This window comes from Manacus vitellinus, unplaced genomic scaffold (genome assembly GCF_001715985.3).
Source record: "Manacus vitellinus isolate BGI_N305 unplaced genomic scaffold, ASM171598v3 scaffold_12_pilon, whole genome shotgun sequence".
Classification (NCBI taxonomy): Eukaryota; Metazoa; Chordata; class Aves; order Passeriformes; family Pipridae; genus Manacus; species Manacus vitellinus.
Window position 1 is genome coordinate 10,345,296 of NW_021938949.1, and position 15,985 is coordinate 10,361,280.

General features: G+C 43.6%; 1 protein-coding gene across 1 annotated transcript; it reads left to right on the forward strand.

Moving 5' to 3' along the window:
* The first annotated feature begins 712 nt into the window (after window positions 1-712).
* Window positions 713-15,740, forward strand: CDR2 (cerebellar degeneration related protein 2). Its single transcript, XM_018067350.2, has 5 exons — window positions 713-844; window positions 5,936-6,048; window positions 10,586-10,734; window positions 10,891-11,055; window positions 12,245-15,740. The coding sequence occupies exons 1-5, from the start codon at window positions 766-768 to the stop codon at window positions 13,110-13,112; spliced, it is 1,374 nt and encodes a 457-aa protein (XP_017922839.1). The 5' UTR covers window positions 713-765; the 3' UTR covers window positions 13,113-15,740.
* Window positions 15,741-15,985: the final 245 nt, after the last annotated feature.

Consider the following 15,985-nt stretch of genomic DNA (forward strand, 5'->3'; position numbering starts at 1 on the left):
GCGCGGGGATGGAGCCGGCGCTGTTCGGACTGACCCTGCACCTCGCTCTGCCCTGCCCTGCCCTGCCCTGCCGCACGCCGGCTCCAGCGGTGGTGGGCTGCCCGCACCGGGCGCGCCGCCGGGCCCTTCCTCACAGCTCTCCCCTCAGCGCTCCACGAGGGGCGACCCATGAGCCCGGCTTCCCCTACGGCGGGAGTCGCCCTGCCGCACCGGGGCGCGTCGCCGGCGCCGCTCCGCCGCCGGAAGCCAGCGGACATCCTTAGCAGGCGCGTCCCTCTCTCGGCCGCTCCAACGCCGCCGACCACCACTCCCTGCACGCGGCATGCCGACCCACCTCCTGTGGCGGGGGCGGCGCAGCCGCCGGCGGGGCCGGGACCTCATCGCCCGGCCCAGCCGCCGCTCGTCCATTCTCAGTTGGTTTGGCTTCGGCTGCCATGGTTCGCTTGCTGATTGGTGAAGGCTCCTGTCGATCTGCTCGGGCGGCGGCCTCCCCATTGCCGCCGCCGGCGAGGCGAGGTGATGCGCGTTTGATTGCGCGAGGGGCGGGGGCGGGCGGGTGGCTGCCTGCCACGTTGCGCCGGCGCAGCCCGGCCAGAAGGGGGGAGATGGGTTTCGGCAAAGTCGCGAACCGCTCGGCCAATGGCCGGAGGCCGGCTGCTGGAGGGCGAGGGGAAGGCTGCCCTGCCCCGCGGGGATCGGCGGAGGGGATCGTCGGGTGGGCGCCGCCGCCGCCACCGCCGCCCGCCCGTGAGGGGAAGGGGCGCGATGCTGGCCGACAGCCTGGTGGAGGAGTTCGAGATCCGCGAGGATGAGCCGTGGTACGACCAGCAGGACCTGCAGCAAGGTGAGCCGGGACGGGGGACAGCGGAGAGCGTGTGAGACGGGGGGTGCGGAGAGCCGCGTGTGTGAGAGAGGGGGCCGTGGGGATCCGCCTCGGGGGTGTGCGAGGGAAGGGGCTACAGCGAGGCGGGTTCGTGACGGGAAGGGGCGGCGGGAGGCGCGTGTGCGAGGGGAAGGGGCTGCGGCGGGGAGGCGTGTTGAGGAAGGAGCCGCGCTGGGGCGGCGGGGAGCACCGGCACGCGCGAGGAAGGGCGCTCGGGTGTTGTTCGTCGGGGCGGCGGCGGGAAGGTGCGGGTCGATGCCGGGCGGGGGGGTCCCCGCCACGCGCTGCGACTTCCCGCCGACCGCGGAATCGCTGTCACGGGGAGAGGCTGCGGGCCGTCTTTGTGTGAGAGAAGGAGCCGCCGCAGCCGGGGCGGGGATCGTGCCGGGTCTCTTCTCGCCCGACCGCAGGTGAAGCGGCTCTCCGAAAAGTTGCACCTGAACAGGAGGCGAAGCGGTGCTGCCTCGGGGGCGGGCGCTGGGAGCACCAGGGTGGGATGCGCTATTGCGCCCTGTTGAGCTCTTTGTAAGGGCTTCCCGTTCGATCAAGGTGTAGTTGTAGCAGTACTCGATTAGTTGCAAGTCCCTTATTAATGTCTTTTTAGGTTTTCTTATTAAAATACACAAATAACTCCACTACGCCTCACAATTCTACATTTCCAGCTCCTGTATGTCATTCCATCAATAGGTCTTCAAACATTGTATGCAAGGGGTAAATCCTGTTCTCATTTCACAGATGAGGAAAGAGCCGCAGGAATACAAGTATAATTGCATTAAAAATCTTCAACAGCCACGATATGGAAAGAATGTGCAATTTCCTTAAGAGCTTAGTGGCATCTATGACTGGTATTTACTTGGTTCTACTTTTTGTTCTTAATCCCGAGTTTGTTTTAAAGGTCAGCTCGAAGCTGTGAAGTGGCTTCCTGCAAACTTCCTTCAGTCTTATGCTTTTTGCTTTTAGATTGAAATACATTAATTCTTGGGATCGGTGGGATCTCAGTATTCACACTGAGATCAGGCATCTGACAGCAAAAACTTTTTTTTGAGACAGGAACAGGTCTCTCTAACTGTCTACTGTATAAAATATCTAACTGTTTGAAAGCTGTATTTATATACTCTTTGCCCAAAATAGATGTTTTCCTGGCTCTAGGATACAAACAAATCAGTTTAAGTAAGATCCTGAAACCATAGTTGGCTGTCAAAGGGAAGAGAGTTGAAAATTTGAAGCAATGTTTTTACTATGTCAGTGTTCATGAGATAGAAGACCTACAAAGAGACTTCACAATGTATAACAACTGATTTCTTGCCTTGTTTCTTTACTTTCATCTTTTAATTAAAAAGAGTGAAATAATCACCAGTTGACTCTGTGAGCTTTTAAGAAACAGTGTTCCATTCTAGAGGTTAGTGTGCTCTCAACATGCAGACAACCTTTTTCTGGGGATTCTCTCTTTAAGCCTAAATGGAAGTGACTAATAGCCTTGCCAAAAGGGAAAGGAGGAAAATAAACAGATGGGCAGGTTGAAATGCAAAGAAGAAACTCCTTACAGGAATGCTGTACTTTATTTCTGGAGTCTGAAAGATGAACTTCCTCCTCCTAAGCCCGAGCTGTGCCTGTGCACGTAAACAGGGGAGTAAGATTGCTTATCAAGGCTCGTGGAACTCCTCACAACCCAAACAATCAGTGCGTGTTTAAAAACTGAGCAGTAGGTTTATGAGAAAACCTGGGTTGTAAAACATTAGAAAGCACACAGAAACAAACTTGTAGTCCTTATCAGCCAGCCTTTGAAACTTGAAATTACGGTAGGGTTTTGGAAAACCTTGACAGTCTGTACGTACCAGGCTTTTGCCTTGACAAGGGAGGATGGCATTTTCTGGCATGCTGTTCATGAAAACAGAATGCTCATGGAATTCTTGTAAGGATGGGAACAGCCATCCTTCTGCAACGTCCATGTTTTGCTGCAGTATGCTGACCTTTGAAAAAGAATTCTTTTCTATGGCTGCTCTTTTTACAGCTTGCTGTTACTCACTTCTACAGAACAGAGAGTATTCTGAATACAGAATAGGAGATGTGAAACTAAATAAAAAAATTAAGAGTTTATTTTACAGTTAAGTAAACTTCAACTAGGCTGACTTGTATATCTTGCACTACATTAATGCCTTTTGCTCTTTAAAAGAACAGGCTTAGTTTTAGATCGAAAATTCTCTGAATAATTTTGTTAGGTGGGCTGTGAAAAAGTAGAAGAGAAGGATTTTGGTGCTGCTTTTATCTCTTTTTCACTTATAGTAATGCTGTCAGAAGAGAATGTGAAGTGCTGGTAAGTGAAGGCTGTTCAACATCACAGAAGATCCTTGAAGTCTTGTTTTGTTTCAGAGCCTTCGGATGGAGCTGTTAAACTCCAGCACAACTAATCAGATTTACTAAAACGAAGATCTTAAGATCTGCACACAGGCAGTTTGCATTATTAAAAACCTCTCTGCTCCCATCTTTGTGGTGAAAAGGAAAAATGCATGTCTGTGTCAGAACTTAGCTGTTGCTTTACATAAATTTACAAGAGAAAATGCAGTGTGCTTCCAGTGTTCTGCAGTAACTCTCTCAAGAGAAATGTAAATGAACCGTTTTCCTTCTGTATCTGGAGAACATGTGTATTGCACATCTCACTTGTAAAATTTGCTCTTTTTAGGGCTTAGAAATACTTGACAATGTAGAAAAATGGACACAAAGCAAATTTTTCATTTTAGAAGAGGTGAAATTATTTCAGTTCTTGATTTCTCTGGAGTTTAGGTCTTATTGCATGTTCCTGAGCACTTCCACTTGTATTCTCCCCCTCAGAAACAAATTGCCCTAATTATAAAATAGCATGTTTCTCCCATTGTAACCCATTTGTGCTTCTGCCAGTCTAATAAACAGAATGAGTGTGTAAGTATGACATGAATTCTGTTATCCAATCTGTATTCCAAGGACTGTGTGGTATGTGCTACTTGATTTAGTAGGTGATGGGGCATTTAAGAATGAAACTGTAAACTCTTATATGTACTTAAACATCAAAACAAACTTTCACTTTAGGAAGGGAAATGACAGCAAGTAATTCCATTATGCATTATGTCTTTAACATAATCCTAAATCCTCTCTAAAGCTCTTATTCTACTCTATTAAAATAAAAGAATGGACTATTTAGTCTTTGCCTTGAATGATGCCAGTATTGCTGACTAGTTGTAAAGATTGAAGCTCCTAGTAAAGATCTGTGTAGTATGAGAACTGGGGAACTGGGACTCCATTTTCTATAGGATAATGGATTTGCTGGATTTGAAAACTACAGTATTCTGTAATGTGACAGAACAAACAGCTTGGTTTCTGACTGGGAGTTACTCTGTCCATCAGTAAACAATATGCAATCTGTTTACAAAATAGGAAAAATTTAAGTAGGACACTGTAAGATTTCATTATCCAAGTACTTTAAACCCAGCTCTAGCATAGGCTGTGTTTCTTAAGGAGTGGTGAGGATAACCTCCCAAGTATAACTCAGTGTGCCATGGGGCTGCTGGTTGGACATCTGAAACTCTGAAGAACTCACATGCAGTCTGATTACTTTGAAATATTTTTGTGGCATTTATTCTAAGAACCTGACCTTAAGGTAGGAAACCAGGCACTGGAGTTGTAAGAGAGAGTGTAAAAGAGTAGCACAGCTGTTGTTTTGCCAGAGTTGGACATCTACAACTTCATAGACAAATGTTTGTACTCACTTGTCCTTGTAAGTCTGATTTTGGTCTTTGGCTTATGTATGGAGATGGAGTAATCATTTTGGCCAGGCTGTCAAACTGAAGGTTAGCACAAAACAATCCTGGAACAGGGCTGTATCTGTTACAATGCCAGGCTGATAAGAGAATTGGGAAGGAGCAGGAAAGACAAGATAACATGTTAAAACAAGGGCATTGCAATCAAATGAAAATGGAATGCATTTTCTTCTCTAGCTATAACTACTGATGATAAAATACGTCTCTTTGTTTATTAATTTAAGTCTTCTTGAAGTGAATCAAAGTTTTTCTTGACTTTTCTTCTGTCTCTTTCCCATTAGTGATGGAAGTTCTATGTGAAAACTAACTAGGTTGTATTGTGTGCATGCAGGCCATGGTCCAGGTGAGAGGAAGGAGGTGGAAAATTGGAGAGTTTAGAAATCTGTTGGATTCTTAACATGTAATACCCTGCACAGAGTAATTACAATTTTAGCAATAACACCAAGATCTATTACTTTGTCACATTATGTTAGCTTTTAAATTACACGTGTTTTTAAACATAATAATGTAGAATATCTTGCACTACTGTTGCTGTTGAACAAATACCAAGCTTCCCTCTAGAACAGAACTGAGTGTTCAGATGACTTATTTCTTAATTTGCAACAACTACAGTCACTGCACCCTGGAGGTGATTGAAGATGACTGGAGTGAAATTGAGATTAAGTGCCTGAGAACAAATGACATTTAAAATTATGTTTTGGAGCACATGAAACAATTCTTGTCACCTGGGTTTATGAGTTTGAAAGGCGGAATAGCTGCGTGTCTTCATCAATTTTGTGCCTTTTGATGTTATTCTTTCACCATAAAAAGCACCTGAAACTTTCATTTAGCATTTTGATCCCGTGTGACCTGAGCTCCTCGGTGAAGGGGTAATGGGGAGGAACAGCAAAGGTAGGAGTGCAGTCAGCTTTGGCCTGGGTGTAAATATGGTGAAGTAGCAAACAGCCACCTTGGGCAGAGCTGCTGGAGCAGCACTGGGCAGGCTGTGGGAGCTGAGGATGGCTGGATGTGTCTGCAGGACCTAAGTAGGAACTAAGGAAGCTTCATGAAATAAAAGTGTCTTCTGGGATCCAGGACTGACTTAGATTTGCCTTATAGATGATATATGAACGTTCTACTTAAGTATAAGCTCACTTTCTTTTTGGGGGAGGAGTTATAATGGCAGTAAAAAGAGTACCTCAAGTATCTGATTAACATGCTTTAAAATTAGATTATATTATTGTTTCTTTCACTTACCTGCAAACATGATTCCTTTGTTTAGATCTTCACCTTGCTGCTGAGCTTGGGAAGACACTGCTGGACCGTAACACTGAACTAGAGGAATCCTTACAGCAAATGTATGCAACAAATCAGGAGCAACTGCAGGAGATAGAGGTAAAATATTTGAGGGGTCCAAATGTTAAAGGCATCTAGAGCTGCAACATAATAGCTAAAATCTGAATTTCTTGACATATGATGGAAAATACTGAACAATCTTTCACCATTTCTGCTGCTTTGAGAATTTGAGGACCTGTATAGGTCCATCATACTTAGAACTGTTTCTCTGATTACCAGAAGCTTTGTGCCATTAAATGCCATGTTGGATTTGGCTCGTTTAATGAAAAATGACTGGTATTTTTCTTTTTTGTATACAAAAGTTATTTCAGTTATTTTTATTGCTAAACTTTGCTGATCTTGCCCGGTAAAATGACATTAAATTATATGACAATAAATACATTAATAATTTAAATTATTACATGAAAACCTTAATGGTTACTGCACTGAAATTTAAATGCTGATAACGCAGAAGAGAGATTGAAGTAAAATCTGGGGCTATGTACTTCCACTAAACTGAGCTGTGGTAAAGGAAGCTAAAGTCTATTTCAATGTAAAAAAACCCCTGTACAATGACAAAAAAAGCCAACAAACAAATAATAAAACCCAGAAAATAACCCCACTTAAATAGTATCTAAGTATAGGACACAGTGGATATATTGTTCTGTATTTTCCAAGGAAAATAAAGCCCAAAAATGTATCCATCCTTTCAAAGCCGCTCATCTTTGTGTAACAGGGTGGAAAAACCTGGCCATCTTTGGCAATTTCTTTTTTTTAATTTTATATTGCCTGTGTTCTTGCAGACCTGGCATTTGTCAGCCTAATGAGATTTCTTCAGCTATTAGAGGGCAATGCATGGTCTGTAATAATTAAATTATTAAATATTCAGTACTTTGCTGACTGACAACATATTGAAAATGTAGTCAGCATTTCATTTTGGTTCTGGTATGAATCACAGGGAACAGGCTGTGACTGGTATACACCAGATTTTTCCAAAATCTGAGTTCCTTTGTGCAAGCAGCACTTCTGCAGTTACATATCATGTGTGAATTTTGTACAGCTGCAACTTCAGACTGAAAACACCTACTATTGTAATGGTAACAGGTAACTTAGAGAATTCTAAGCTTAATACTTACAGCTATATAGATGTCTTTAGAGTAGTCATCTTAACACAAATGCAGCATTTTTATTAAGTGATGAACAATTTAGAAGATATTTTTGTTTTGTGTTTCATACTTAGGCTCTTACCTCTGTTATGTGCTAAATGTCATATTTGTTATCCTATTCATTCTGCTACAATGGTTGGAATGGCTGATATTTATATTAGTGCCACAGCATTAAAAAAATGTATTTACTTATGCAGAGACTGAAAATAACTCATTGCCTTGAATAGTTTTTATAAAAAGATCAATTCTTAAGATCTGGAGAGGACAAACACTTCCAAGGTGCTATACAAATACTGTACACAAGGTTCAACACCTGCATGTCCAACCATGGTTAAGAAAGCGTTTAACACAGTTACAACACACCTTTTGAAATAACACACCATAACTTTGTGATAACTGACCTGGCTCAGGCAGTGGAGCTACTTAATAAACAGCTGCATTTTAGCACTGTCTTGAAATAAAGAAAATATATAATTGCTAAGCTACATTGATTTACAGAAATAGTCTAGTGCTATTAAGAATGTAATATCCTGTTGGTTTAAGCCAGTTTATTTGCTTAAGCTGTTCTGGTGGGTCAGTGTTTATTGACTACATAAGAGAGCCTCAGCACCAGGAAGTGTCACCAGTGTCCTTCCAGCAGTGATCTATAATTGGTGTGTTTTGGGGTCAAGTACTTCTGTGGTCACACAGCCTCAGACAGGACAGATTAATTTTTTCCCTCAATATCTTACTTTGCCAAGACTTGGTCAATACTACTTTTTGAAGGCTTTATCTGATACCTCTTCATTCTCTTTCCTCCTCTCCCCGCAGTGAGGGTAGATGTGTATTGGGTTGTCCTAGCAGTTCCCTCTCAGAGGGAGGGAGAGGGAGAGAGTGGGAGAACAGTTTTTGGGGTGTTTCTGACATATAAATAGTGCCTGCACCTTTATTTGCCCAGTTTACTGTGTCGAGTCAAAGAACCTGTGGACTGTGTTCCTGTCTGCTGCAGTAACATGCTGTCTGCAGTGCCACCACCACCTCTCCTAATCTTCTGTCTTTCCTTGGTGCTGTTTAAAAGTGTAACGGCAACACAAACCTTTTCTTTCTCCAAAGAAGTTTCTCTTGCCTCTGGATTTCTGGTAGAAAGGGGAAAATGAACCCCCTGTTCAAATACCCAGAGAGACCCTCCAGTTGAGGAACTGAATATATTGGCTTACTGGCACGAGGAATTGTTACAGGCATTCACTGAAAGAAATGGGAATAAAGTTGGCATGTGCAAGGTGTAGTAATGTGGTGGTAAAAGCAGTTCAGTCTGTTATTTTCATGCCTGTATTTCTGTCTTGTGGGAATGCAGGAGACCCTAGTGCACAGGATACATGTACAAATGGCATATCCTGTCTCTAGTGCCTGAGTTTTCCCAACTTTCAAGTGCTTGTCTCTGTAACCTAAATATGATCTTTCAGCTGCTCCTGTAGCTACTCTGAATTTTTTTTACTAGGTTTTTCATTGCAGTATCCTTGTAAATCTTTGGGGTTTTTTTGCCATTAATTCAGGTCTTATGGGTAGCAAAGTCTAGAACTGGCTAAGAAATAATTCTGAAGTATGGCACTACCTTGTCTGCACTGAGAAAGAAGGGTCAAAGGCTGTGGTGTGCTTAAGATTACATCTCATATATTAAATGCTAACATATTAAGCATTTTACAGCTTTGGATCATTATGTCTGACCTCTGTGCTGACACGTGTGCCACTGATTAATCATTGTAGATGTAATAAATGCTGGATTGAAAGGGCAACTTCATTCCTGTTGGAATCTGTTCTTAGCACTCAGACTTTGGAAACACTGACACTGTCCTTTTATCATGTGGTAGAAAGCAAGAAGTCTCAACTGCTGCTTTATTTTAGGTGCTCAGTTGCAGGGGAGGTGGATTAAATGTGAACTTCTGAAGTATTTATTACTGCACCATCTTTTGGTGGTCTGATTTACACCAGGCCAACTTGACACCAGCCCTGAAGATACTGGAGATGAAAGGTGGAGAAAGTGGTGCTTCACCTCTTCCATTCATCTAAAACTTGTGGAAAGGCCCATTGTGATCAGTGGTAGCATCTATTGGGGCACCAAAGCCTTGGCTTCTGTGCTCAGCCACTCTCCTATTGCTGAAGAAAGTCTGAGGATCTCCAGCTCCTTCCTTCAGCCATAACCAATAGGGAAAGTTAATCTGAAATGGGTCACATTGAGATTCTGCTGCTAATCTATGTTCTATTTTGGTGTAAATCCTCTGTCATGTGTGCACAGGCTACAAAAGGATCTAGCTAACAGCTATCATGTTGATCTTCTGGAAGTCTGTATGCAGCAATTACTAGTCCTAGATTAACTTATTATCTGTTCTTAAATTGCCTAAAATGTAAACCCACCAATCTTCTAATGAGGTAAAAGGTTAAGTAGAATATTAGAAGTTTTGAATATGTAAGAGGTCTGTGTAAAGAGAGGTAATTCTGCCTAGGAGTTTGCTGGATGTTTCTTCCTGAGGTCTGCTTTTCAGGAAGTAGCATGTAGTAGTACAGAATACATTGCAAGAAATAAATTCTACATAAGAGCAGAATATTTCAGATTTAGAGGATTAGTTTTTTTGCTCAAGTCTGTTTCATGCAAATACTCATGTCCTGTGTGGGACAATATGGGGCACTTGTATTAAGAGCATTAGGTGATTGTTAACTGCTCTTAGACTGAGAATTCTAAGCTTTCTGACATTATTCAGGAAACTTAACAGTCTGTTGCTAACTGTAAACCCCAAGAGGATTAAATTGAGAATACTTCATGTGAAGCTTTATTTTTTTCAGAAAGGCCAGGAGGCCTTTGTTTGGGATTACAGTAACAGTTCACTTTGAGTAATTAAAGATTGAATTCAATAATTTGATTATACTGCCTGACACATATTAACTCACATACTTAAGTGTGACCACAACCTAAATTCTCTTGTGCTGAACCTAATGCTGCTTCAGACTGGAAGAACTTAGGTTAGCTAAAAATAATTTTAATTATGGATGGTGCTACCCAATATTTCAGTTTTAATGTTAAGAGAGTTCTTGGGTCAACACTGTTAGAAAATTTCTGTTGAAGCCCATTGCAACATTTAGGACAGAGTGACTAGTGGCTATTTTGAAGTCTGTGGTGACTGCAATACAGACCAATCCCCCCCAGAAGGTGTGAGCACAGGTAAGGACAGTTGGCACAACAAACCCAGCTCCTCTGGGTAAAAGCTGCTTCATCAGCCTGGCTTTAACCTCCCTGACAAAGGCAAGGTGGGTTACTGACAGTGGCTTTCCAGCTTCCCAAAGCAACCAGGGGGATTTAAATTTATGACACTTACTTGTTCCTCTGTGAATGGAAATGCAGAGCAGCAGTGGCAGCTCGTGTTCCCAGGTGAGCCAGTAACAGCAGTGCTGTCTTGCAGTACCTCACCAAGCAAGTGGAGCTCCTGCGCCAGATGAACGACCAGCACGCAAAGGTCTATGAGCAGCTGGATGTGACAGCAAGAGAACTGGAAGACACCAATCAAAAGCTGGTTGCAGAGAGCAGAGCTTCACAACAGAAGATAATAAGGTAACAAACTTCCCCCCTCCCCCCAGCTGGTAAAATCGGTGGGAGCAGTCCAGGGGTATTTGTGCAGCTCCTGGGTGGCTGTCTTTGCCTAGTGGTGTTTCACAATACTGGTAAATTGAAAGGAAGGTTTTATTTAAAAGTCTTTCCACCTTTTAGCTTGACAGAGACTATTGAAAATCTACAAACACACATAGATGACCTGCAGCGACAAGTAGAGGAACTGAAGAAGCCTGAACGAGGCCGGATGAGCCACGAGAGATCCGACCAGCCCAGATCAATGCACAGCTTCTCCTGCTTGAAGGAGCTGTATGACCTGCGCCAGTAAGACTTCCTACCTTACATAGTAAAGAACAATGATGTTATTTTAAGCAAGGCTTTAAAAACTAAGACACAAGCACAGGTATCAGACAGGCTGGCAGAAAAATTAGCTGATGTTCACAAGTAGCAAAGTATCTGCCCTGCGTGGTGTTGCCACTGCGTGTGATGTACTTCTAGACCACAGTAGTATTTGTGCTCCACTTTCTGTCTTGATGGGTTCTCTCCCAGAGTCTCCAGCCATATCAAATGGTAGCTTAGAAAGCTTACAGCAATTTGCACCCCACTGTTTTCAGTCAGATGAAAGCACACACACAGATAATCTGAAAAACAAACTTGCTAAATACAAAATATTTTGTGTAACTTAACCTTTCTTTGGATGTCCATGGATATTTTCTTTTCAAAGAAGGCAGGATCCCTGCAATAGCTTTCCTGAACCTAAGCTGGTTAAAATGATACTGAAGCTGGTAAAATGGAGCCTGGAGCTCTGGGCTGCCTTTAAATTTGACCCAGCTGAGCTGCATTACTGTGCCCTTTGGGACAATCACCTGGGGTGAAAGCTCAGAGTAGCTTCAAGCCTAGAAAGCAATTTTGTAAGTGAAGCACCTCCACAGACCCAACAGGCTGTTGTGTCTGGGATTCAGCACTACATGGAGGTAGAATATTCTATATATTCTACTCTAGAATAAATCTGTACATCCAAAAAAAGTTATTTCTTGACAATTCAAAGGATAAGTGGATCCTTCAAACTGCCAAAGGCTTGTGAGAATGTCATCCTACAGAACTGCCTTGTCAGTTCTGAACCTACTTTCTGCCATCAGCAGTGACAAAAGTTACAAGAGTAGAGCACTGTGGAAAAAACCGCTGTCGAAGTACTGCATGCTACACTGAGGCAATATTTATTTAAACTTATATTGTAGGTCTGGTTATTCAATCAGCTTGTCTGTTTTACTTGAAACTTAATGAGCTGCCATTCTGCCTAAGCTGGGAGCTTGATTTGATGGCACGTTCGTGTTACAAACTCTGTTCTGACTCCTAAACAGACTGACAGGTTAGTGAAGTGGCCCCTGTGAGTGCTCTGAGGGCTGTCAGCTCACAGTTTAAATATGTCATTAGTTACTCAGGACAGGAAACCTTTAGGAGGTGTGGTCAGCTGGACTTCTTACCTTTGATAACACTTACTTTGTTTCTGCAGGTATTTTGTGTACGATCATGTGTTTGCAGAAAAGATTACTTCGATGGATAGTCAGTTAAGCCCTCTAGAAGAAGAAAATGAGAAGTTAAAAAAGGCAGTTACAGTTCTGCAAGCCCAGCTGAACCTGGAGAAAGAGAAGAGGGTGACCATGGAGGAGGAATACAGTCTTATGGTGAAAGAAAACTGTGACCTGGAACGGAGGCTCGTGGATACAGACTTGTACCGGGCGCGGGCAGAGGAGCTGGAAGCAGAAGTAGCCGAAATGCGGCAGATACTTCAGTCTGAAAACACATTCCATAATGCAGAGAAATTGGTGCCAGAATCCTTTTTCATTTCATTCAGGGAATCTCTGGACAGGGAGCTCAGTCAGAGCCTGGCAGATGATGGACTTGTGACGGTGTCGGAGCTGGAGAAGAAGGCGCTGAAGCGGAGCAGCAGCGAGACCCTGCTGAGCAGCGCGGTGGGGGCAGACATCCTGAGGGGCCACGAGGAGACGTGCATTAGGAGAGCTGAAGCTGTGAAGCAGCGAGGGATCTCTGTGCTTAATGAAGTCGATGCTCAGTATAATGCTCTGAAAGTGAAGTATGAGGAACTTTTGAAGAAGTGTCAAATGGATGAAGATTGTTTGAAACACAAGGCTGTCCAAACGCTGAAGCAGTATTCCAAAGACCTAAATGTGGGGAACACCCAGTATGATCTCTCAGCTAGCAATCAAGAATTCACAGTTGTGGAGCTAAGTGACTCTCCCACAAATGCTCTTCCTGAATATAAAGCACTCTTCAAGGAAATTTTTAGCTGTATCAGAAAAACAAAGGAAGAAATAGATGAACACCGAGCCAAGTACAAGACCCTCTCCTCTCAACCATAACCTTATCTGTTAGTCAAGAACTTTATACAAATGTCAGAAGATCCCTTAAACTGATCTTGAGCACTCAAAATGAATGTTTTGGATTGGCTGGTAGACCTGTAGTTAACAAGCCAGTTAGTTAACAGCTAGTTTCCCTGTTCCTATGTAGCAATAGATTTAATGTTTAGCACTGTCACACAAACTAGGGGTTGTAAAGCAAACAAACATCATAGCTTAATTCTACACTACTACTTCATATTACACTTCATCTCTGGCTGGAGCAGTAACTGACATTCATTTCGTTAGTCCACTTCAAAACTAACAGAGCTCAGAACTCTGTCTCTCTCATAAGAGCCAGACTGAAGCTTTCCTTTGGTTCACAATGATGATCTAGCCCTGTAACTACGCTGATGCAGAAAATAACAAAACCAAAGCCCCAACCAGTCTCATGAGCAGCCTCTCCTCAGTTCTCAAGGAGGAGGGGAGCAGCCTTCTGCTTGCTTTTGCAGGGCAGCAGAGCTGTGCTTGCTTCAAGCCAATACCACATTTTCACATGCACTAAGCTCTCCCACGGATTAGTATAAATGTCTTCCTACTGAGAAAGGATTTGATGTAAAGTTTGTGTGGCTTTTTAGGTATGTTTTCCTTTGTAGGGCACTTTGTCTTAAGGCAAGATACTGTGAATTGACTATGTATGTGATTTGGGACCTACTGTTCTCTGGTGGTTGCAAAGTACATTTTTATGTGTGTTGGGTAAGATAGAGAGTTGTAATTTAGCTATTTAGCTTTAGTGGTAGCATTGACTTAGTGGAGTAGCTTTTGATGTTACGTACCACAAACTCCAAGTGCTCGAGGAGACAGGCCAGGTAAAACCTTACATTGTCTGTTGTTTGCAGTGGCAGCCTCTGTGCACCCATTCCATGCTGCCTGGGGGGGTGGGAGGACAGACACGACATTGCCAGCACGTATCCTACTGAAATGGGACCAGACTCTTGTTCTGCCTCTCCTTTTCCACTCCCACAGTAATTCATACGTACTTATAGTCTGAAAAACAAAGAACATGGAGAAGTATGTTTAGAACTGTGTGAAGGAAACAAAGCGATTAAGGAGGAGGAGGAGGCACGATGAAAGGTGACATCCTGCTCCCTGTAAAGGTCTGACAGCTTAATGTGGCCAGCAGTTCTTGGGAATCAGCTACCTGCCTTTCCAAGGTGCTGGGATGTACCAAACATTGACACGGAATGTTGAGTTTCTCACCTTTAGTTCCACTGCTGCTGCTGCAGCTCTGCTGCCTTACTCTGTTCTCTGTCCAGCCTGTGTGTAGCTGCCCTTCAGCTGCAGTATTAAGACTTCATGTTGTGGGATTTTCTCTAAAACATGTATTACAGTCTGAAAATTATTTAAAAGTGGGAATCTGAATCTTTTGAATATTTTTCTAAGCAAATAAATAATCCAGTCAAGCTGCATGTGTAACTAGTAATTACATCCATCTGTGCCAACCAGCAAACAGCAAACTCGATGCAGATGGCACCGGCATTATCTAGTCTTGCCATCTTTCCTACATAGATCAGATGGGGTTCCCATGAAATTTGTATTTTAGAAAACTTATGCTACATGGAAAAGGATAGGCCTGTCTAGGATAGAAATCCAGATGGAATTAAGTAGCTTCTCCTCATTGTTGTGGCGTTGTCAGTGCTGTTAAAAAAGGAGGGGGTGGGGGAAAGCAGAAGAGCTTTGTTCAGCCATGAACAAACAGCTGCAGTTCATCAGGTTCCTGTGCTGTCCCTGTTTCCCCCACTTGGACCTTTCTCACCTGGAGACCTGGCCCAGCTGAGACTGGAAAGCAGTAACCTGAGGAAGGCATGACATGGTCAGTCCCAGATGATTTCCTAGTAATATTCCTCACCACTTTAGGGGGAGGGGGATCTCCCGGAGATCCTGCTGGATCAGAAGATATGCAAAAGCAGTTCGGCATTTCTGGTTAAGTAGGTGAGCTTCAGTGGTTTATTGCTTCTGGCTAATTTAGAACACTTTGATATATACAACTTTTATGCTTTAAAAATACCAAAAATATCTCCTCAGAACCACTTGATTCTTCTGTACTGAACCTCCCCCTTGGCTGCCTGTACCCCTCCTGAGCTCTGGCTGTGCAGGTTGTGCAATAACCCACTCCAGGCTGGCTCTTCTTTACAGCTTCTCCTGGAAAGCAGCTTTCCAGCTGTAGCCACAGGTAATGCTGGGTCAGTGCCAGCCAGGGCTGCCTGAACATAAAACACCTCCCAATTACACTGATGTAGTCAATACTACACTGGCATATTAAGGTAGAATTTTAGCAGTTTAAAAATAGCCATTTTCCACCCAAATGCGAAATACCATAAGTACGGTAACAGCATTCTTAGCCAATCTTATCTGGATTAACCACCTTAATCTGCTTAGTTTAGTCAACAACTCAACTCAGCCTTTTCTGAGCATAAGTAGATGAAATCAATAGAATCCCCTTGAGCTTCTCATATGATGGAAGCTACAGCAGAGAACAGGACCAGTACAGTGTGTTCTGCAGTGCCCACAGCAGATACTCCTGATCCTGCTGGAGTTGGGCTCCAGTGCTAAACCTGGCCCAGGGCTGGGTCACTGTCCCTGGAACAGCAGGCCCAGGGGGCAGCCCCAGCACAGCCCCAGAGGGCAGGAGACCAGCAGGGATTCACAGCCTTTGCTCTCCACCTCTGACCTGTGCTGCAGCATCTCTGACCTGGCCTTCCTCTGCAAGACTTCAGGCTGTGAAAGGAGCCGGGTGCCACTTCCATTTCTCCCTGGACAAATACAAGGCAGGGTAGAATTGACCTTTGAGATAAAATTTTATTTAAAAATTACACAAAATAGAGGTTTTACATGGT

Bases quoted from the DNA above. Each gene is read 5' to 3' on its own strand.
- CDR2 (XM_018067350.2), top strand. From the start codon at position 766: ATGCTGGCCGACAGCCTGGTGGAGGAGTTCGAGATCCGCGAGGATGAG. The intron at 845-5,935 runs GTGAGCCGGGAC...TCCTTTGTTTAG, and splicing joins CCAGCAGGACCTGCAGCAAG to ATCTTCACCTTGCTGCTGAG. The intron at 10,735-10,890 runs GTAACAAACTTC...TCCACCTTTTAG, and splicing joins TCACAACAGAAGATAATAAG to CTTGACAGAGACTATTGAAA.